The sequence below is a fragment of the Vanacampus margaritifer genome, chromosome 17 (assembly GCF_051991255.1).
Source record: "Vanacampus margaritifer isolate UIUO_Vmar chromosome 17, RoL_Vmar_1.0, whole genome shotgun sequence".
Classification (NCBI taxonomy): domain Eukaryota; kingdom Metazoa; phylum Chordata; class Actinopteri; order Syngnathiformes; family Syngnathidae; genus Vanacampus; species Vanacampus margaritifer.
In genome coordinates this window covers 18,666,587-18,688,682 of record NC_135448.1, presented here as the reverse complement: position 1 = coordinate 18,688,682, position 22,096 = coordinate 18,666,587, and the positions used below count along the sequence as shown (strand labels likewise).

The following is a 22,096-nucleotide window of genomic DNA, read 5'->3' as shown; positions in this document are numbered from 1 at the left end:
TTCGTGTTGTGGTGGGCAAAAGGTGGATGATTGTCCAGCCCACTGGACATTACTATTACGAAGACTCCACGAGAGATTTCTTGCAATCATTTAACAGTTCTTTTTTTTTTTTTAACAAAAATTGTTTAGTTAAAATGGGTTTCATTTTTTTTTTTTTTTTTTTCAAATTCATTCATCACGAGTGATAAAAAGATTTATTTTATATATCAAGTTTTGAATTGTACACATGCCAGTACATTAAATATATTTTATTTTGTTAACAATTGGGCTAATTGATTTATTGTAATAAAAGAAAAAATACAACAAAAAATTCATTTTCATTCATTTTTGAATTTGTATTACTGATTCATTAATTCTAATCAATTATAATACAACTTAATAAACAACACTTAACATATATTACTAGTTTTAATCCAATTTTTATTAATGGTTCATTATAATAAAGTAGGTTAGGTTTATTTTGGTAACCTATTTGTTCATTAAATACGTTCCGTAATTCTAACTAAATTACAAAGAAAACAAAAAAGTATTATATTTTCTTAATAAAATAAATGACATTTACATATACATGTGGTCATAAAAAAAAAATATTGGTTACTTATAAATATATTTATCACAATAAATTGTTACTTCATTATAACTAAATTATGAATATAATAATAAAAAAGAAAAAAATGAGAACAATTTATTTATTTTTTAAACATCCTCTACAAACGAGCTGGCCCATCTCTGCATTTTAAAATCAAATTGGGACCCCTAAGTACAAAAGTTGTCCCATCCGAGCAGACTTAACATTTGCCACTTTCAGTCGTTGCTTTTTCCGGAATGCTCTGGCATCCAATCTTAATTATTATTAACCTTAAGCACAAAGAGCTTGCGGGAGGTGAGGGCGAAGAGCCTCTCGTCGGTGGCCCTGAAGCCCAGCACGGCTTTGTCCGAGTCCAGGCTGGCCACTTGTTGCTTGGCGACCTGTCCTACCTGCCGGCCCTGCTTCCTGTTGAAAAGCACGCCGTCCACCGGGGACGGCTGGCGGTAGATGAAGGCGCGGCGCAGGCACTCGCACAGCGACGAGTACGAGAAGTTGGGGGCGCACGTGGAGAACTTCTTGTCCCGCTTGGACGCCTGCACGTAGCCTGGCAAAGAGGAAACACGCTCACAATTAGGAAATCGATATCGATTATATATATATTTTTTTAAACCCAGCCTTACGTTTTAGGTTAAATAAAAAGTTACGTTTTTTTAAGATACAAAGTCACATTATCATATGCGAATAAAGTGGTATTATTTTAAAAAGAAAAAAGTGTTGCATATTTTCCTAAAAAGTAAGTAAGTAAATCATTCATCAGAGGGAATAGAACAGTAAATTTTCTTTTCTTTTTGTAAACAAAAAAGTCCATTCAAAACATTTTTTTTCAGAAGCGGGAAAGGCTTTTTAGAAAATAGTCTAGATCTTATGATAAATCATATTTTCATGTTTTAGACTTTTAAGAAGAAAAAAATCAAAATCGAATTGTTTTCAATATAATAAAAAGTCTGGATCTTCTAAGACTAAAATAATATTTAGTTTAAATATTTCCCCCCTAGTTTTTAAAAGAAAAAAAGCTATTTAAGTCCTAGATTTTATTTTATTTTTAAAGATGAAAGGTCGTATTACGTATGGCCTCGGTGTTGGCCATGTGACAAACAAAAGCTTTCAGGAGGTTGAAAAAAGAATTCTACTCCATTTGAAGAAAAAAACAACCTGATTAGCACAAGCCCTCATCGCACACCTGCCGACTTTGCCTCTTCTGCGTCCTTCCTAACAAGATTTGTGCCAACCGTTTCCCCAACTTAATGTATTTTTCAGAGATAGAAAATTATAAAGCAGCCGTACCTCAAGAAAAAGATCAAACTTCAAACTGTTGGCCACTCCCAGTTGAAGTTTAAAACTAAAGATTAAAAAAAAAATTCATGTTGCAAACAACATACTATTACCAAAAGTCATCTTTTTTTTTTTTCTTCCCTGAGAAAGTCATCTTAACGCTAACACATAATGGCAAGCGCTGCTCTCCCCATGTGACTCAATTAGCAAAAGAAGGATTGCAGGTGTGCACTCAAACTGCTCCCCATATTTCATGATAAGTCGAGCAAATTGGTCAAACTAATGAAGGCGCGGCAGACGGAAATTAAAAGCGCTTCCGGTGGCGTGGGCGGCAAACGAGTAAATGTGGCAGAAGTTTAATTACAGCAAATTGAAAGAGGCTCCTGGGGCGCAGATAAATAATATCAACCTGCACGTATAATGACACTGATGATACGTTCACTTATGGGCTACTATTTACTTTCTGTGTATGTTGACACTGAGCGACATCATTGACAGTAAGCGAATACTTCATGAAGTGCATCATTTAATTGAGAAGTCAAGAGCTGGATCTCTGCCATTACACAATAATATCGAGATTTGTTTGAGGAACGAAGCCGGCTTTGCTTCCGTCTGGACGAGGCCTGAATCGGTTTGCGTTTGTCTAGTCGGTGTTGGTGCATTACGTTATGTGTGGAAGTTCGTATGTCAAGTTTTTGTCACAGCCAAGTCGTCTTCACCAAAGCCCCAGCCGAGTTACAGCCACTCCACAGCAAGTCAAGGCAAAGAAAATAAGGTCACGTCATGGCGACCAGTCTAGTCACATCCTGTCCAGCCACGGCGACCAGTCTAGTCACATCCTGTCCAGTCATGGCAACCAGTCCAGTCACGTACTAATGATATTATTCCTAATGGAGTTGCTCTTTCCTACCCAGAGCGTTGAAGGTAGCGACGTGCTCCCACATGTCGGCGGGCCGGTCGGGCCGCGGCTGCCACAGCAGGGCGTCCACGTCGTGGCGCAGGCACAGGCACGGCATCTGGGCCGGATCCACGGTCACGGTGAAGAGGTACTGATGGCTGCCCAGGTTCACCTGCAGGAGGGCAAAATGCAACCCACTAAATTGGTTATTGACTTCTTATGTCTGGTGTACTGCTTTGCTTTGATGCAAGTGAAACCCTGGTTTGAATAACATTTGCTTTTCTATAAGCGAAAGGGGTTTAACTTTGAAAATCTGACTTTAGTGAAAATCCTAAGCAGGACAATTTATTTTAAAACCAGCATCTAACATCTCTAGCGCCTTGCGAATTAAACCGGTGTAAGCCGACAAGCATTTCAGCGAGCCATCACACCTCGACTCCAAATCTCATTTTCCCGCCACTTTCCAGGTGGTGAGGAAGCCGGTTGCGGGGGGCCATGACCCACCATGCACCCGAATAACTGAAACCAAGACGAGAAATAAAGTGGACACATGCACGGAGAAACCTAGCTTGACATAAATGTTACATTTGAATTCTGCGCCCATTAGTGGTAATTATTATCAATTGTTATGAACAGACCAGGCCAATTAGTCTGTACAGACTCTAGAACATCTGCAAAACTACAAGGTTATTATTCACAAGTGGTAGTCCTTTGTGTGAATTCTGAGGCTATTATGTACATTTAAAAAGTATTTTTGTTATATCTGAAAAATATGATAAGCATAACAATGGCTTCAATGATATTTTTTTCATCCTCAACCTTTTGGGTTTAACCTTTTAAATAAATCCTTATGGAAGCTGATTCCATTGAAAACCAGTACATAAATCTTTGCGATAAAAGCTCAAGTTATACAACCATTTTATTATGCATGACGTCGTCGACAATGAGTCATCGTGCGTTTTGCTGCGCTAATGCTAATGCTTAGTGTTTGGCGACCGCTCCACAGTTGTGGCGTGTGCCTCGCAGGAGGAACCTGTTTTCCAGATGCAAAAGCTTACAAGGGCCGACATTACAGAAGCATTTCTATAAGAACATTTTTAAAAAGACACAAGCAAAAACCTCGTCAGTTTGTTCTCAGAGCTCAACAATCTTCAAGCACTTTCTCTCCCGCCCGCCCTGGCTTTGGTAACCTTTCATATTTCAGGGGCGGGGGGGGGGGGGGGGGGGGAGCAACCTTTGTGGCGATTACGCAAAGAAAACACTTCAATAAACGAAATGTGGGGCAAGGACGAGGATGCTTATCCTTGGCCTTTATTTGTTTGTTGGTAACAAGTTTGGCATGAACAAAAGTCTCTAAATGAATAGGATACGCTACAATTGGAAAAAGATGAAAGTTATTTTACACAACAAAAGACTTATTAAACTTGACACAAAGAGGGCTGGAAGAAAAATGGGAAGACAAGCCTTCCTGAATGACGTCGTAACAAACGCACGCATGCGGATGGTTATTTGTGAGCAGCGGGGAAACATTAAAAGGCTTTTCGTTTTCCGGAAACACACAGCATTGCTTACATTCAAGCTAATGATGAGCCTCTCATTCATTAGGCCGTGAAGTGGACTCCGGTGGGAGCTTTGTAATGGACAGAGAACCAAACAGAGAGAAGGCCATTAGCCTCCCGGAACACACATCATTCAGACTTTTTTTTTTTTTTTTTTTACCATTCTTAAAAAATATATAAATATATATAGACAATTGAAAGAAAGTACATCACTTGTGTGTCACATGTTTTCAACGAATGCTGAGCTGGTGCCAAAAATAGCATACATGTCACCTTGGGGAAAACAAAGTGGTCACTGGCAGCCTTTTCCCACCTCGATAGATGGAAGGTCTTCTAACAACAAGCCCATTTCAAGCTAAAAGCAATAAAACATGTACGGAGGAGACTGTAAACGACAAGGTATACCTCGGCGCAACATTAATGTCACCATAAATCATAAAAAAACACCATCCTCAAGTGCCTTTAGTGTACTACAATACATAAGTCCCAGTATGGACAACGGCAGGAAATCCATCATTAAAAGGATACACATCTCCTTGGAAGTACACCATAAAGTGATGTTCCGCAAAATCGGAAGTGTGCAGAGAGAAAAGGTAAATCTACATCAGCAAATGGTTTCCGGATTCTTGTGGAGATTGAAAACCAAGGCTTTTCATTTGCAGGACTGATGTGCAACAAGCCCATAAATTAGTTGGAACTACAGCACTCGGCTCGATTGGAAAATAAGCATTCATATTTCATACATACGTTCGACTTCCCTCCAGTTGCTGCTTTACGAGGTTTATTATCATAACTATGCAGTGTTGCAAAAAATCTAATCCTAAATCTAATTTTAATAGAGTAATATATTGATCTGAATAGCTTTCTATTTTATTCAAATACCCTATTTTGTCCTCAATGCTGGGCTGCGTAGAGTGTTGCAATAGTCAGCAATGTGGAATCCATTTTCAAAACCCTATTTAGAAATGCAACCGGAGCACACTGTGAACAATTCTGTGACCATTAACTTCTAGACAGATTACATTTTTTTTTTTTTAATGAATAGGCCGATTACTCGGTTATCAGAATTGTATTCTGCCAATTATTGGCCTTGACCTCAAAAATCCATATCAGCCAGGCCCGAGTTACATTAGAGTCGTAGCTGTGCTCTCATGAATAGCAACAGTGCACCCAAGGGGGGCTCCAAGACGGCAAAGGTGGTCATGTTGAAGTGTTTACCGCCGCAAGTACTCACCACCTGAGTGGCCTTGAGCGACTCGCCGTCGAAGTGCATGAGGCTGGAGGTGTCCTCGGGGTAGCCGTCGCAGTCCTCCAGTTCCTGGGAGTTGCAGGCCGGCTTGTCCAGGTCAGGATTCGTGTGCTGGGGAAAGCGCAGAGGCGGCTGGTTATTTTCGTTCCGCGTGTATTAGCAATTGAGGCGGGCCTTGATTAGCTTGGAGAAGCTGCAGTGGGAATAGATGACGCTCACAAGGGCTGGAAGGAAGTGGGCCCCAAACGTCAGATGATGGGCGAGGGAAGCGGGGCTCTGAGCAACTGAAGGGGGTGATCATCAGTACAGAGTGCAAATGAAAGCTAATTTAAAAGTTGGAGGGATCAGTTTCATCTGGAATGAAAGTGGAACAGAGCATGCCTGAAAGACCACAAATACTGTGGAGACAAGAATGCAAGTGGTTGATGAGGACATTGATAAGCCTCACCAAGCAAAACTGTTTGTGCTGGGAGGCTAATCAAGAAAAGGAAGGAATGGAAGGTCTGCGATTGGCTGGCGACCAGTCCAGGAAGCACCCTGCCTGTGGCTCAACGTCAGCTTGCGTAGGTGTACCGAAGACAGACAGTCAACTGAGTAGCACGAGGTGCGGCCTCTCACCAGGTCTTCGGTGGTCAGGTGGGTGAGCCTTTCGTGGATGAGGGCGGCCTGCTCGTCGCTCATCACGTGCTCCCCTCGACGGTCGCCCATCACCAGCTCGGGCCACGTGGGACCTTCGGTGCGCTTCTGCAGGCTCACTTCCAGGCTGGGGAGACCAAAATAACAACAACCGTCAAACGAAAAGTAACTTTTTAAAGCATTGAGTGCTAAGACGGCACACCTTTTGTCATCCCTGAGGATCCAGGCGCTGGCCTCGGGGTCTACGGAGGCGTACAGCTGGCCCTGCAGCAGGGGCGCGAATCCCTGCACGCTGAGGCTGATGGTGTCCGCCGTCAGCCGGAACTGGACCGCGTCCTTGGTCACGCCCTCTGGCAGACGCACGCTGGCCGTGATGTCGTTTGGCGTCTGCTGCCAGAAGTAGACGGGATCTGAATTGCAAGCGGGAAATAGGGCTTATCATTAATAGCGTGTAAAGTCAGCTCCACGTCAAGTTACGGCTAACCTAGACAGAGCTTGAATAACAACTACTGTCATTTAGTCAGTGAGTGACCCTCAGAAAAAAGATCTGACCCCTGGTGTTCTTTTCAGGAAATGCTTTTGTCATGTTTCGGTTCTGTGGGGGTTGGGTTTTTGTCTGTTATGGGTGTTCTTGTTCTTGTCTGTGGTGATTTTTTTTGGTCTTGTGTTCCTGGTTTCTTCCCGTTACAGTCGTAGCGACCAGTCCAGCCATGTGCCGTCCAGTCATGGTGACCAGTCCACTCACGTCCCATCCAGTCATGGTTGTTTGTTCACCTTTCTCCCTATGGTTAATACAAGTACCATGCATTGCACTTGATTCCCGTTTCCCTGCATTTGGGTCCACCGTCCCTCATCCACTCACGTTCCATCATGACAGCTTTGATGCGCCGCCCATTATTGTTACTGAACCAGAAAGAAAATGGTGGATCGGATTTGGATTTTAGGGTTATGTACTAGCCTTAAAATTCAGCTAATGTCGGAGATTGGCACTCTTGTATGAAACATTGCCATTTGTCTAATGATCTTGGCAGTAATCAATGCTTGACACATTATGTGGCCATTCTGGCACTTTTGCTCGGTTTTAATGAGTCAGAATGGGCTCAGGCTAATTATCTCATTAGTCAGACATCAAGCCCAATGCGTTGTGTCACATAATTGCCTTTTTCGGGAATGTTTGCTTAAGTTTGCATGTCGTCGAGCTTTCCCTGCAGGCGATAGCAAAGCTCTTTATTTGCTTTCTTGGATTCTTGGCAGCTGAGTGACACCAGGGAGGAAAGCTTTTAACCTGAGGCCAGAATGCAAAGAAAAGGTTGCCTTGAAAGGCAATGGGGCGCAGGGCATTGCTTTCTCAGGTTGTTGTTTGCCGTCTCGGAAAGATATCATCATCATCATCATCATCATCATCATCATCTTGAGGAAGACGCAGCCTCCGACTCAAGTACGACTGGGAAATTGCCTGCTTTCAGAGTTTGCCATTTGTTGAGATTGTTGGTTGACGAGTACACACTTGGCAGGCAAAAAGTCATTTCTTTGATCCTAGTTGGATTCTTACGAGAGGAGTTAAAACAGGACACACTGAAGCTTGGGAAAAGTGCTCAACTTAAGACAGCTGCTCTGCTTTTGCATTAAATGAGCTATCAGATTCGCAATCGTGTCCCTAACAAAGACAAGTATGTCTCTGGACTGCTTATTACTTTGTCTTAATTGAAGACAGGTCGCTTAGCTTATCACAAAAACAAACCCTTTGTATTTAATTTAAGATAAGTAGAGACAACTGGACGTAGCTTAGCAGTTGTAGCTTTTTTGATATATGTTAGTTTAGCTTAGCATGGAGCATATCCAGCAGTAGTTGTTTTTTGTTTTGTTTTTAACCACCTGATATAACTTACGGTATGATTTGTTTCAGACAGAAAGATTTGGAGATGTGGAATTTTTAACTAAAGATGTTTATAATTGCTTATATTAATAGTTTAAAGTCCAAATATACCCCGAACAATCTATGCTCATTTCTGTTAGCCTGTCTAAAGGTGTTTTGAATCAAATCGCAGACACAGAAATCGGAATAGAATTGAATCGTGAGACAGTCACAAAAAATTCCCAGCCCTGGTATCAAGTGCTGGTGGGTGTGGAATATCCTGTGAAAAATGGGTGTTCAGTGGACAGAAACACGGTCATGGTGATTTGTGAATTGGTGGACGTCTACTGTATTTCCAAAGCTGGAAATGAATAGAAACAGCCGGCGGTCTGAACGAATGCAATGAGCGACAGACTGCCAGGCATGAACAACACTATCATTCCATCACAAAGGGAAGCAAATGTCAGATACATTGCTTGCTGTGACTAAGCGCACGCCTTCATCACAGCAAATTAAACATGGATGAAAAAAAAAAAAAAACGGTGTTCTACCCACCTGCCTTCTCCACCTCCATGGCTTGCTCATCCGACGCTGGCTGCTGGAGGGGCTGGCCATCCACGTGCGTGAAGGCGAAGGGCCTCTCTGACGCCACCATCAGGCCGTCTCCCTGCGGTGTCACGGCGGCATAATGAGGCGCCGACTTGCCTTGGAGGAGCCGCCTCTTCTTCACTTCGTAATTCTTATCCACGCCTGTGAGAAAAGAAATCTGTTATTGCAAGTCCCCTCAGGCCACGTTAAAAAAATAATGTGACATAGAGCTGAAACAGATGTTTAATGGCAACATACATGTAGGTGCAGGTGGAAGAATATTAGTTAAGTAAAAAAACAAGGTAGCGTTCCAAAATGGATCCATAAACATTTGAAAATATCCAAAATGAACATATAATGGCCACTTTGAATCAAAATGGCTGACATGGCATTGGCCCTCAAAATGGCCGCCAACTTGCAATGAACAAGGCCTCCAAATGGATTATATTTTCTCCTGCATGCACCTTGCCCCGCTGCATTGGCGACTGTGATCCACTCGAGTGTGACCGAGTATCCACTTCCCGTGGTTTCCTGAGGGTCCTTGACGATGCGCAGCAGCAGGACCTCCAGCGTGTGGGCGCCCGCCCGGACGTGGGCCACGCTGTGGAGGACAATGAAGGGCTCTCCCAGGTCCTCTGTGAACAGCGGCTGCAGACGCAAACGCTCCAAATGACACCTTTATTTGCATCTAACATTCATACAATTAGTAATAATATAGAGTGGATATAAAAAGTGTACACACCCCTGTTTAAATCCCAGGTGTGTGGCTATATCCACTGGAAGTACCGTATACGAACCTCCCACTTTAAGTGGGTACTCTCTCCCCGCTTGCTGGTCCGAAGGAGGTAGAGGCGCCCGGCGCCGTCAGAGAGGGCGGCCCAAGTGGCCGACGTGAGGCTGAGGGAGGGGCACACGCGGTTTTCACGTTTGTTCCAGTCGGTTGCTAGGCGGAAGACCTCCCTTGGCTTGCCCAACACTGTGTCCTGCAAGATTAACACAAGAGTGTCATGTTTCGTTTCTGTGGGGGTTGGGTTTTTGTTTGTTATGGATGTTCTTGTTGTTTTTGTCTGTGGTTTGTGTTTGTTGTCATGTGTTCCTTGTTTCTTCCCTTGTCTTGTTATGTCTAACCACGACCACCTGTCAGTGTCTTCCCTTCCCGGTGTAGGTGCATTGCCTATGTTACGTGTGGAAGTTCATACGCCAAGTCTTCGTCACAGCCAAGTCGTCTTGGTCACAGCCAAGTCATTTTTGTCACAGCTAAGTAGCCATTGTCACCGCCAAGTAGCCTTCGTCACCGCCAAGTCATCATCGCTGCAGCCAGCCAAGTCATCATCCTCACAGCCAAGAAGCCATAACCCCAGCCAAGTCAAGTCAAAGCAAATCAGGTCCCGTCATGTCAGACTCGTTAGTCATGGCGACCAGTCTACTCACATCCCGTCCAGTCACGTCGACCAGTTAACACACGTCCTGTCCAGTCATGGTGACCAGTCTACTCATGTCCCGTCTAATCATGTTGACCAGTCCACTCACATCCCGTCCCGGCGACCAGTCCAGCCCCGTCATGGCGACCAGTCCAGTCACATCACGTCCAGTCATGATTGTCTGCTTACCTTTCTCCTTACGGTTAATAAAAGTACCACGCATTGCACTTTCCCTGCATTTGGGTCCACCATCCCTCATTCACTCACGTTCCCTCCTGACAACGGTCAATAATCGTAACGTATCGTCAATACCCCCCCCCCCCCCCCAATATTTGTGTATTTTGCTTTCAGTAATTTTTGGGTCTTATTTTTGTACCATTTTCACTCCCAATTCTGTATTTTTTTTGTGATAACATTTTTGTGCTTGTCCCCACCATTTTTTGTACCTTTTACTGATATTCGCTTTTAATGGCTTATTCTTCCAATTTGGTATTTAAAAAAAAAATAAAAAACGATACCGCCCCACCCAACATTACTCGTTGGTGATAGATGGATGTATCCTTCCCGTTGCCGTGGCGACGGGTCCAGGGAGTTTTACACGGCTAACTGGCCTTGCACATTCACATCTGTGGCGCGAACATGACTACACACGCGCACACACGCACGCACGCCCGCACACACACACACACACGCGCACAACAATGATGATTGGGAACATGACAAGACAGCAGATGAACATCATTCAACTGTGTGAACTGTGAGGCGGACGTGCCAACCGCGAGACCACCGTGTTGCTCTGAGCTCCATCTCGAAGGATAGAACTGTTATATCAGCTAAAATAAGGAATGATTTATCCCTAAAATTGGTCAATTAAATGTGTTTTCACATGATGTCAATAATTCCTTATTCATCTGAGTTTTTTTTTTTTTACGTTTGATGTCACATCAGTAAAAAATACTGAGCTATTGAATCTCCAAAAGTATTATTTTATAGGAAATTAAAACTGCATATTTTTTTGTTATTAAACATTGCAGCATTACACTTATCATTCTATTTTTAACACTTTGTTAATTAAAAAAAAAACAAACAGACCCAAGCGAGCAATAGTATCAATTTGTAAAAAAAAATATATATATTTTTTTTTTATTTATTTGTTTTTTGTCATATATGAATTGTAATGCCCATCTGTCCATTTTGAATATCAAATGTCGCACTTGAGCACAAAAATTTGCCCACCCCTTCTATGAAAACTACAAATCACATACAGCCATGTGGTGCTGTTGGTCACCACCTGCTGGTGAGTCAGACACATTGAAGCCTCATTTCAAAATGAACAAGAGTGTTGGATTGTGGCCAGAAAACACACACATCATTCAAGGCCTACCAGAGTGACGGTGAGACTGAGCACTCGTCCTTTGCAGTCCACAAACAACACGCTGTCTTGGTACCAGGGGTCCAAGTGGAGGTAATTGTACATGCCAAACGCACGCATGTGCTCCAGCGTGTACTGGCAATCCTTCAACGTCACCTCCTCCACGGCTGCATACAAACGAGAGAGCAGAAAGGTCAAGGAGAAAAGAAAGGCAAGGGACATGCCAACTTAGCAACAAAAATTTTACTTTTATGAAAACTCTGCCGATCATTTATTTTAAATGACTCGTTAATGCCTTATTTACTACTCCTTAAGCAATATTTTGGGGCAAGATAATGTGACAAAAATTGGCCAAAAAACAAACAAACAAATCTGCCGATTTAAAAAGCAACAGCTCCCCCCTAAAAAAAACCCCAACAACATTTAAAATGAAAACTTGTTTTTGATGATGTCATTGTCATTTGCTTTTTCTATTAGCGAAGGGGGAGAAAAAACACTTAAAACTGGCCATATCACCCAGCCCTACAAAAGGATAATGTGACCCATCACAAAGAGCGCCTCTTTCACAAGCTGGACAAATAGTGCAATTTAGATGATGAGCCATTTTTCGGTCACCTAATAAGCCTGATTAGAGGTTCAATGGTGGGTTTAGGCCAACCTAATTAGCTTGGCCTCACATTATGAGTCCCACAAATATCCATCCAACCTCATTAGGATCTGGGGTGAACTGGGGCCTGTCGTAGTGTACTTTGAATGACAGCACCTTTAGGTGAAAACCTGTGTGACGTTGCAGCCAACCAACCTACATTAGACAAAAGCATGCCAGAAGTGGGCGTGGCGTTAATTACGGGGTACATATAGACACACGACCGATTACACCTAAGGATAACATGTTCTTGGAATTTAGAGGAAACCGGAATACCCAAAGAGAACATTCAAACATCACGCCTGGATTTGAACTTCATCGTGCCAACCACTTTTACACCATGCTGCTCTCCCACAATGCATGGAATCAGATCGATACTATCATGCAGTTACACACCACAAAATGTTGCATCAATTTATGAACTTCCTTATGCAACAACGCCTTCATCATTAATTCAAACAACCACGAGTATCGAGTAGTTGTGAGGCTTTTCATTGTGTATAAAATGAGATAATTCTGTGCAAATTGTGCCTTGTGGAGGTTCCATGCTAACTTCAATCTTACCAGCGTCCAGCTCAACGTTGTACGTCGGTATGACGTCCAGGGAAAGCCGGTAACTCTCAAAGTTGGGGTCCAACAGTTCTCTGTTGACCTTCAGGGTATAATTCGACGTGGGCATGGCGTTTATTTTATATTTAAACTCTTAAAGATTCACGGGTATTTTTTTTAAGGAAAGGGAAAGATGGCATGTACTTATGACGCGGTCGTTTTTTTGTTTTCGGCCGGGGATATTTTGAGAACGGACGCGGAAGTTGATACGCCGGTATAATAATAATAATAATAATTAAAAAAAAAAAAACATTCAACACAGACTCACGGCTGGAATAATAACATTTTAGAAAGGAAAATAAACATTTGAATCAATACAAAGTTATACGACATACAAGTTGCTGAACAACAAAAGCAGAGCGGAACCAAGTGGTCCGGGTCGTGTTGTAGCCGGTGCATTGTTAACAAGGGACAACTCGCTCCCTAGCCGATCATATCACGAAAAAGGTAATCCGACGCAATTTTTCGCTATTAATACCTCGTTTACCTCGCTATAACACGCTCGGTCGTGCTTATTTGCGTTTATTCCTCGTCAGAACATGAGCAAGGACTCCCAGATGAGGGCTGCCATTAACCAGAAGCTGATTGAAATGGGCGAGAGGGAGCGGTGAGCAAACTGCAGTCGTTTACAATGAAAAACAACACTTTGTACTCACTTGGTTATAGTATTAGGTACACCTGCAGTATTAAAAGTGAGAATGTACAGCTGTGCCTAATGCTGTGTCTGGCCTAGTTGTTTTTTTATGTTACTGACTGAGTATATTTTTCAGGTATCTATGCTTGACTATTTTCTGACCATTGTTTACTTGTACTTAAAGAAGTTGATTGATTTGCATAAGTGTCAGTACTTCTTCTACCTCAGTGCAGGGTGTGAGGACTTCTGAAAGCGTCATATACATTTGATGCATTTTTAGTATTTCTGGCTGCAGGTTGAAAGAGTTGCTCAGGGCACAGCTGGTAGAGTGCGGTTGGAAGGATCAGCTGAAGGCGCACTGCAAAGGTACATGATGGGCCTCATTTGTGTACTCTTGTTAAACCGGCTTCATTTGAATTGTTAATTACATCTGCCGTGTGTGTACGTGCAGACGTGATCCGAGAAAAGGGCCTGGACCACGTCACGGTGGAGGACCTGGTCACCGAAATCACACCCAAAGGCAGAGGTAATGCTAACACGCTTACTTGAAACTGTCGTTGATTGCACAGTGAACCGCAGGTCACAAGCGTCACAATTTAAGTGACCATGCACAAATGAAAACATTCTCAAATCAACTACCTAGTGAAATGAATGGAAATGCCATTAATCCTTTACAGCCAGCCTCTTGTAAAAAGCCACTAATTAAAAAAAATTAATAGGAAAAATAGCACTCTACTGTATTGTACTTTAAATAATAAAGTAATATAATTGAATAGAATGTCAATTAATTGGGCATTATGCTGTTCCTTCTTGTGCGCACACAGTGGCCACATACATAGTACTTTATGTATTGCATGTTTGATGAAACAGAAAATCACAACTAAACTGGGTTTTTCGCAGAGGATAAAGAATATATAACTGTCAGTGTTGTAATCTTTCAAATATAAGTTGTGGTTGAAAGTGAAAAAGATAAAATAAAGTTGATAAAGATACAAAATAAAGTGCCTACTACCTGTCTACACTCTTCTATGCAACTGGCCAGGGAAACCTACTTAAAAATCAAAGTTCTTTGATATATTTGAATGTTTTTCAAAAAATATACCAAAATAATTACTTTCCCTCGTAAATGATCACATTCATTAAAGGCATTACCGTTACTAATACAATTACTTTGAGGAAATTAATGAGCAACTATAAGTACAATTTTAGTTATAACTTAATTTAGATTCTATCATCAGTCATTTTCACATTTGAAAAAAAAACTAACTAAATTTGACAAGAATTGCTTTGTTTCAACCTTTTCGGATTACTATAACCTGGATGATTGACAATTTAAAAATAATTTAAAATATATATATATTTGGAATATATTGAATGAGATTATTTCAAATGATAATGGAAAATTACAAATAAAGTGTTAAAAAATAGATATGTATTGTGACAGGAAGATTAAAATGTCATAGGCAATTATGCTGTTAGTCTAACCATTTTGCTGTTTTTTCCCACCTTCCCTTAGCGCTGGTTCCCGACAGCGTGAAGAAGGAGCTCCTGCAGAGAATCCGAGCGTTTCTTGCTCAGCACGCGGCCTTGTGAACACCACTGCTGTCCACTTCTTTTTTTTTTTTCTTTTAATGAAAAATGAATGAATGGATTTCTATTTTATCCACTTTAGCTAGCTCGGTAGATCCATAGTTAAAATCCAGACTGAGGTTCATTTTCATCATGTTGTTTTGTAATATGTTTCATATTGATTTTTGTTGTTTTTTTGTTATGAAATCAGTTTTTGGAGAAAAGAAATAAAGTCATGCCTATTTTGGTTATCAGCGCTTTCTGTCTTTTGACACGACTCTTAATTATATAGCGTTGAACGCACACAAACACGTGACATTCTCAGGCACAAAACATTTGCTGTCTCTTTTTGACAGCAAAGATGGTAGCGAGACAAAAATGCTGCTGCCTTTTGTTTCACAGAGGCTTAAATGACTTAGAGGTCTTATGTAATGAGTTATATTTCCACTGAAACATCCTCTAAAGTTACATAAAAGATAATCCAGTATGTTGTGTATAAAATGTCTACACACCCCTGGTCTATATATATCACCTTATCTCATGTTGGCATAAACACAAAGGATCGAAATGTTGACAAGTGATTAGATACAAAGACGTGTCACAAGTTTTCCGCATGTTTTAAATTCTTGACGTGGGTACAGAAATAAGCATCTGCGCGTTTTACCTGGGTAGACTGTCATGTTGTTGGCGTGGCTGTCATCCACCTGCTGACCATGAGTAATGCATGTGATCTTGTCTTCGATAAGACTTGATTTCACATGGAAACCCTGTGGAAATGTTGAAGAGTGGGTACAAGACCAAAGAAGAAAACTATTTAAAATTTCGGTGTAGATGGTGCAAATCCAGGATTTGAGCTTTTTCAAAAACATTGGTATTTTTTAAATTGATTTGGTACCAGTTAGTTAAAAATTATTTGGGCAATCATGCTATTTGGCTAACAATGTACCTTATTGCCATGAGTTTTGTTGTTTTGTTTTTTATGATTTTTAAACTGTACAATATGTGCTTGGCAAAGTTAATTTATATATATATATATATATATATATATATATATATATATATATATATATATATATATATATATATATATATATATATATATATATATTAAAATAAAATAAAAACCTGGAGTGGGCAAATCTGGTCTAATGAACATTTTTGGTGAATTGATTAAATTAATACTTAAAAAAAAAGTTGTTTTTTTTTCTTTTTTGAACTGCATTATTTGTAATGTAATTAAAACTCATCCCATATGTAAAATTGTTCATTTAGATTGGCTGAAATTTTTTACTAATTATTGTCATATATATCAACTAAATTCAACAATTATTTTGTGATAAATGATTGAAAGGGAGGGAGGGCACGCTGTTAAATGAATGCAACCATAACAGGACTCTTCATAATATAATTTATAGGTCAACCTCCTTAAAAGGACATACTTGGCCCACCCTTAGTCCAAAAACGTTCTGACATTTGTTGACATGCATTTCAAAAGAATTCCAGTTAATAGCTTTGGAGAAAGTGTGACACCTGACACCCGCTCAGCAGTTGAAAGCGCTTTTGTCTCTGTACCCTTTCGTTGTGGTGCGTGAGCATCTGGGCGTGGAGCTCGGCCCACTTTGCACGTGAGGCCACCTTCATAAAGAGCCATCATTTGCCACAAAACACCACAAAAAAAAGCGGGAAAACATAGTAAGTGTTGTTTCCTTCCTTGAAGACCCCAAGACATTCAAGATTTTTGCGACAGAGAGCGGGTGAGACAAAGACTTTCTGTGCGTAGTGTTTTTTTGCATTTGATCTCAATTTCTTTCCGATTCTTTTTCTGATGTTGCAGCGGGGAAGGATGGCGGTCCTATCGGCATCTCTGCTCATCGCACTTTGCTGCTGCTGCTGTGAGTTAAGTTGCACTACAGTAGTTGATCCCCTTCACAACATTCCTAGAAAATAACAATGTGCCATCACTTGTGGAGTCGTGGGAAATATTTAGAGCAGGTCTGTGGGTTACTCCTGCGGTCTGTGGGGCTACTTGCTGCTGCTGGGCAGTATTATTGTTTGCAATGTGCATAATGTCGCAGTTGTTCACAATATTAATTAGAGTATACTTTTTTAGGAGCACTATCCTACTGTATTTTACGGAAGAGAATTAGGGCCAGTGAAGAGAAGAATAAAAAGTTGGTCTGACTATTTTTAGAATTCTGAGAATTTTCACTTTATTATCAGAATTCTGACTTTAAAGTGAGAATTCTGAGAAAAAAAAATATCGGAATTCTCGCTTGATAGTCAGAATTGTCATCCGACTTTCAAGAATTCTGTGATTAAAGTGAGAATTCTGAGAATAAAGTCAACATTCACACTTTTAAGTCAGAATTCTGACTTTAGAGTGAGAATCCTGAGAATAAAGTGAGAATCCTGCCAGACTTTTTTTTCTCTCTTCACTGGCCCTAATCTTATTCCGTAGAATTTTAATGTTAGTATTCCAAGCAGTACTTGGGAGTGTTGAGTCTTTTTTTAGATAGGATTGTGTTAAAATTTGAGAACTACTGGATTACCATACATGAAACTGTTTTACTCAGATGCCCAGCGCCTGGATTACGTGCAACCACGTATAGGAAGTACAGAGGGAGCAACGCGTCTCACCCTGACGGGAGAAGGTACCCCTGAGATCCTCAAAATATGACCTTGCAAATGCTTCATTTACCGTCAAGTTGGCCTTCTGTTTTGTTACTTTTTCCATAAAAAGGTTTCGCTCAAGAAGGACAGTTCCAGCTCAATCCCCAAAATGACTCATTTGGGAACCGCGTGACCCTGGTGTCGGACACTTTGTCCATCCCATGCGATGTTGAGAGGGACTCCACTCATGGCAACCAGATCATGTGCTACACCAGGTATAGATCACGACGACAAAATCCAGGGAATCTATAGGGACAGCACCGTGATCTAGTGGTTAGCGCATCTGCCTCACAGTCATGCAGTTCGGGGTTTGAATCTCTCTGGATGTTCTCCACATGTTCGCGTTTTTTCCCTCCGATTTTTCTGGCTACCTCCCACACTCCAAAAACAAGGTTTAGTAGATTCATTGAAGACTCTAAATTGTCTGTAGAATGTGAGTCCGGAATGAATTGGTCACCAGCCCAAGGTGTACCCTACGATACCGAAGTCAAGAGTCAAACCTAACTGTTAGGCAGACATGAGAGTTCACCGTGCTGAGCGTGACAGTGAATGAATTCCAGAATTTGTGGATACCAATTGAAATAATTCACCATAGATTTGCCTTGTAGCCAGACTGGAGTCGTATCACTTCATCAAGTACGTCATTTTCTTGGCAGACGCATGCCGAGTGACCGGTATACGGTCCATGTCAGCATCAATGGTCTTCCCATTCCTAATAGAGACATATGCAGAGGTTATGTCAATCCGTACCAGTGCAGCTTCAATGTAAGAGTCCTTAAAGTCCAAATAAATCAATTTGTCTTTTTTTTTAATGGCCATTTTGTAACATCGCACTTCTCCCTCCAGACAGGATGGTACCGCACACCAACCATCCGGTCTCTCAGTCCTATTAGCGGTCTACCAGGTGACATCTCTACGCAGAAAAAAAAATGTTTAAATAGACTCTGTGAAGACCTAAAAACTGAAAATCATCTCCTAAAGGGACCTTGGTGACAGTGCGAGGAATGATCTTCACAGACGTCTATGGCAGCAACACTGCGCTGAGCTCTAATGGACGGAACGTCAGATTTCTCAGGTATGACCAGTCACATGATCCAAAGTGGGTGATTAGTAAGCAGTGGTCGGAAAAGACTAAGGACAAATACTTTGTTGCGCAAGACTAACAGTATCTGGTGTTCAAAAGTTCTCCGTTTTAATCTCATAAAACATATTCAAGTAGCCCAAGGTTAACGTTTTTAGTTCTTATCATTATCTAACGTCGCATTTTTTTAGTTCATAACATTTGCAAAGCTGAGGGAACATCTTTTTTATTTTTACAGTGTAAAAGTTCAGCTACGGCTCACTAGTTCTTGAACAAAAACAACAAGAAAAGTAACTTGATTTTGTTGTCTTTTTTTCAGTATTATCTGTAGCTGTTGTATCGATACTTCTAAAGCGTGTCTCCGTTTGCTACCTCTGCTAATAGGACTGCCTCGTAAAAAAAATTGTTAAAGAATACAAACGCTCCTTCACACAGGGCTTACATGAAGGGGATGCCTTGCGAGCTGCTCAAACCAGATTCTGATGAACTGTAAGTATCACACACAAAAGAAATGGATTAAATGTATTCCAGTCGCTACCAATGCTGTAATGTATTTGTATTTCTACAAGTATTTCAATTATGTTATGTGTCTTTGAAGGTATAATCTGAGACTGGATTCGGAGACCTCTTCCTGGGGATACATGAGCTGCAAAACTACGGGAACTTATGTCGGTAAGCTACAGTAGCTGACTACAATTTAAAAACAATATATATACACACACATCTGAATTTAATTAAGGTTTGAGAGAGAACTACAATTTGTTAAATTAAGTTACATAGAGGGGGATTCATTTATTTTAATTAGGAGTGCTGTTTTTACTTAGTAAATTTTAACCATTTCTCCCAAACTGCCTCCCACAGGACATCACAACATGAGCTACATTCTGGATTCGGATTATGGCAGGTAAGGAGGAATCGCTTTTCTTATTTTTTCATCTCAGACAACCTTTTAATAATAGTTTAATATAACTGCCATCACTTGGGAACTCAATAAAGTATGTACGTATTGTATGACCATGCCACATACATACTAGACTCCAAATTACATGATAAATGAACAAATTTTAACTACAGTTTGGCCATTTTCTGAAATTATTGCCAGGGTACTAATGTCAGGAAGCGACCATTGTATTTTTGAAAAAGTAAAAAAAGTAATCACACGGCTATGTTTAAATGCAGAAGTTTACCCGATAAGCATCTCATGAGGGTCTCGTCTCTGAGCTCGATCTTCATGTTTCAGACATTTGCAGGTAGGTAAAACTTAAAATTATTAACAATTTAGTCTAAAGTTATCAGAATCCGACTAAACCATGCTCTGCTTTTTTTGCATTTTAGAGGTTACGGGCATTACGCCTTCAAACGGCAGCGTCATGGGTGGCACCCTCCTGACCATCCACGGGCACTTCTTCGACGAGACCGACCTTCCGGCACGTGTTCTTGTGGGAGGTAATCACAAAACATACGCTCCCCTCCTCCCCTTCCCCATCCTTGTTTCCGTGACGATGTCACAGCAGACATTGTGTGTCAATCATAAGACAACAAAAGAGACAACCATGTCTGTGGGCTCACACGCAACAGTGGTAAACAATCGCACATACTGTACTTGACAACAATGGAAATGTGTTGCAAAGATTCTTCTGGCAGATTAGTGAGACCATTTCATAGCCACTTATCTGTAAATGACCTTTACGATACGATATACTTTTATTTTCCCCGTGGGGAACTTTTTCCTGGACTCCGTCCAACTGCAGTTTACCAAGGCACATATTGTACAGTTTAAAAATCATAAAAAACAAAACAGAACAAAACTCATGGCAATAAGGTACATTGTTAGCCAAATAGCATGATTGCCCAAATAATTTTTAACTAACTGGTACCAAATCAATTTAAAAAATACCAATGTTTTTGAAAAAGCTCAAATCCTGGATTTGCACCATCTGCACCGAAATTTGAAATAGTTTTCTTCTTTGGTCCCGTACCCACTCTTCAACATTTCCACAGGGTTTCCATGTGAAATCAACAGTCTTATCGAAGACAAGATCACATGCATTACTCATGGTCAGCAGGTGGATGACAGCCACGCCAACAACATGACAGTCTACCCAGGTAAAACGCGCAGATGCTTATTTCTGTACTCACGTCAAGAATTTAAAACATGCAGAAAACTTGCGACACGTCTTTGTATCTCGCCATCACTTGTCAACATTTAGATCCTTTGTGTTTATGCTAACATGAGATAAGGTGATAAATGACTTTGAAGGTGAACAAACCCAAATAAGATCTGTTCCTGACAACCCAGGCAATGGAAAACCTGCTACTACCAACACTGTGGAAAACACCTAACTCCCAGAGCAGGCCTTCGCGCAAAGCAAAAAATAACATCTACTTCCTTACGGCATTCAACCCAGGTGGCCGAGGCTTGAAGTTGCAGGTGTGGAATAACACACGACCCTCACAACTGTCCGACATACGAGGCTACAACGAGAGCAAAGAAGGCTACTGGGAACAGTGGATCGACTCCATGCCCCACAGCTTTGCGCTGGAACTGAACTACTTCAGCACGAGAACCACAGGCTTCTTTGTGGCACCGGCCAGCAGCAACTACACCATCTACCTCAACTGCGACGATCGTTGCGACTTGTACTTCAGCAATTCCAGCCGCCCAGAGGACAAGGCATGGCAATTTACAGCACAATCAAAAATCATGTTTCCTCCTTAAAACGATTGTTTCACAAACACTCCTTTAGGTGAAAGTGGCCTATCAGCCAAGCTACGCGACAGACTACACAAAGTTCGCATCGCAAAAGTCGGAAGTCATGATGCTAGAGAAAGGAAACGCGTAAGTGCAAAGACTCGTTCTAACAGTGGGGGGCCATCACAATCACTGACAATTACAACCTAAATTCTAATATCTGCTCCAATAAATTGTATTCATTTATTCCCAGCAATCTATTTTCTTCATATAGCGTTTCTCTCGGCTGCACTGCTTCCAGTATGTGTATGCGGAAGTCAGACTTCAGCCTCGTATGTGCTGCCATGCCAATCTAATCTGCACAAGGCCTTCTGAATCAAGAGTGTTGGCTGATAAAACAAACTATATTCGCAAAGGGACTTCTCATGTGCTAAGTTGCTAACGTACCTAAAAAACACTGCCAAGACTTTGATGGCATTTTAACCACACGTAAAGAGAAAATAAATCCGGATTGTACAAACTTGTAAAGCCTTTGTATGATCAGATTTGAAAGCACTCACCAGCAAGAGAGGAGGTAATTCCACGTAGCAGCGTCACCGAGTTAAAAAAACAAACAAAACAAAAAAAAACTCTCCCGACACTTCATCAGCTATTTAACATGTCCACCTTGCGCATGTATATTATCATGTCCTTTTCATCAAAGTGACTGTCAATGCTCTTGGGCGGAAAGTTGACGGATAGACGCTAGCTTTAGCC

The 22,096-nt window shown here is 41.2% G+C and overlaps 3 protein-coding genes across 10 annotated transcripts in view; 2 read left to right on the top strand and 1 right to left on the bottom strand.

The window, feature by feature from the left end:
- Positions 1-675: 675 nt before the first annotated feature.
- nudcd1 (NudC domain containing 1) overlaps positions 676-22,096 on the bottom strand; it is a 55,682-nt gene continuing 34,261 nt past the window's right edge. For 4 of the 8 annotated variants that reach the window (XM_077548093.1, XM_077548094.1, XM_077548098.1 and 1 more), the window contains 9 exons: positions 11,452-11,606; positions 9,444-9,629; positions 9,111-9,294; positions 8,614-8,808; positions 6,406-6,613; positions 6,186-6,330; positions 5,553-5,678; positions 2,772-2,931; positions 676-1,133 (listed from right to left, as the gene is read on the bottom strand). In XM_077548093.1, the coding sequence (XP_077404219.1) occupies positions 844-1,133; positions 2,772-2,931; positions 5,553-5,678; positions 6,186-6,330; positions 6,406-6,613; positions 8,614-8,808; positions 9,111-9,294; positions 9,444-9,629; positions 11,452-11,606 (1,649 nt within the window). In that variant the 3' untranslated portion in view covers positions 676-843. Of the gene's footprint in view, positions 1,134-2,771; positions 2,932-5,552; positions 5,679-6,185; positions 6,331-6,405; positions 6,614-8,613; positions 8,809-9,110; positions 9,295-9,443; positions 9,630-11,451; positions 11,607-12,054; positions 12,468-12,649; positions 13,065-15,561; positions 15,665-18,157; positions 18,176-22,096 lie in introns of those variants that run through there. The other 4 variants (XM_077548092.1, XM_077548095.1, XM_077548091.1 and 1 more) reach the window with 4 other exon arrangements.
- On the top strand, positions 12,956-15,148 carry eny2 (ENY2 transcription and export complex 2 subunit). The gene is made up of 5 exons (XM_077548101.1): positions 12,956-13,141; positions 13,231-13,301; positions 13,624-13,694; positions 13,780-13,854; positions 14,845-15,148. The coding sequence occupies exons 2-5, from the start codon at positions 13,234-13,236 to the stop codon at positions 14,919-14,921; spliced, it is 291 nt and encodes a 96-aa protein (XP_077404227.1). The 5' UTR covers positions 12,956-13,141; positions 13,231-13,233; the 3' UTR covers positions 14,922-15,148.
- LOC144037002 (fibrocystin-L-like) overlaps positions 16,554-22,096 on the top strand; it is a 43,298-nt gene continuing 37,755 nt past the window's right edge. The window contains exons 1-15 of the mRNA XM_077548087.1: positions 16,554-16,651; positions 16,732-16,789; positions 17,471-17,548; positions 17,638-17,782; positions 18,224-18,332; positions 18,414-18,471; positions 18,549-18,642; positions 19,084-19,137; positions 19,247-19,320; positions 19,510-19,552; positions 19,828-19,898; positions 19,984-20,094; positions 20,650-20,754; positions 21,057-21,322; positions 21,396-21,487. Coding sequence (XP_077404213.1) covers positions 16,741-16,789; positions 17,471-17,548; positions 17,638-17,782; positions 18,224-18,332; positions 18,414-18,471; positions 18,549-18,642; positions 19,084-19,137; positions 19,247-19,320; positions 19,510-19,552; positions 19,828-19,898; positions 19,984-20,094; positions 20,650-20,754; positions 21,057-21,322; positions 21,396-21,487 — 1,349 coding nt within the window. The 5' untranslated portion in view covers positions 16,554-16,651; positions 16,732-16,740. The remainder of the gene's footprint in view (positions 16,652-16,731; positions 16,790-17,470; positions 17,549-17,637; positions 17,783-18,223; positions 18,333-18,413; positions 18,472-18,548; positions 18,643-19,083; positions 19,138-19,246; positions 19,321-19,509; positions 19,553-19,827; positions 19,899-19,983; positions 20,095-20,649; positions 20,755-21,056; positions 21,323-21,395; positions 21,488-22,096) is intronic.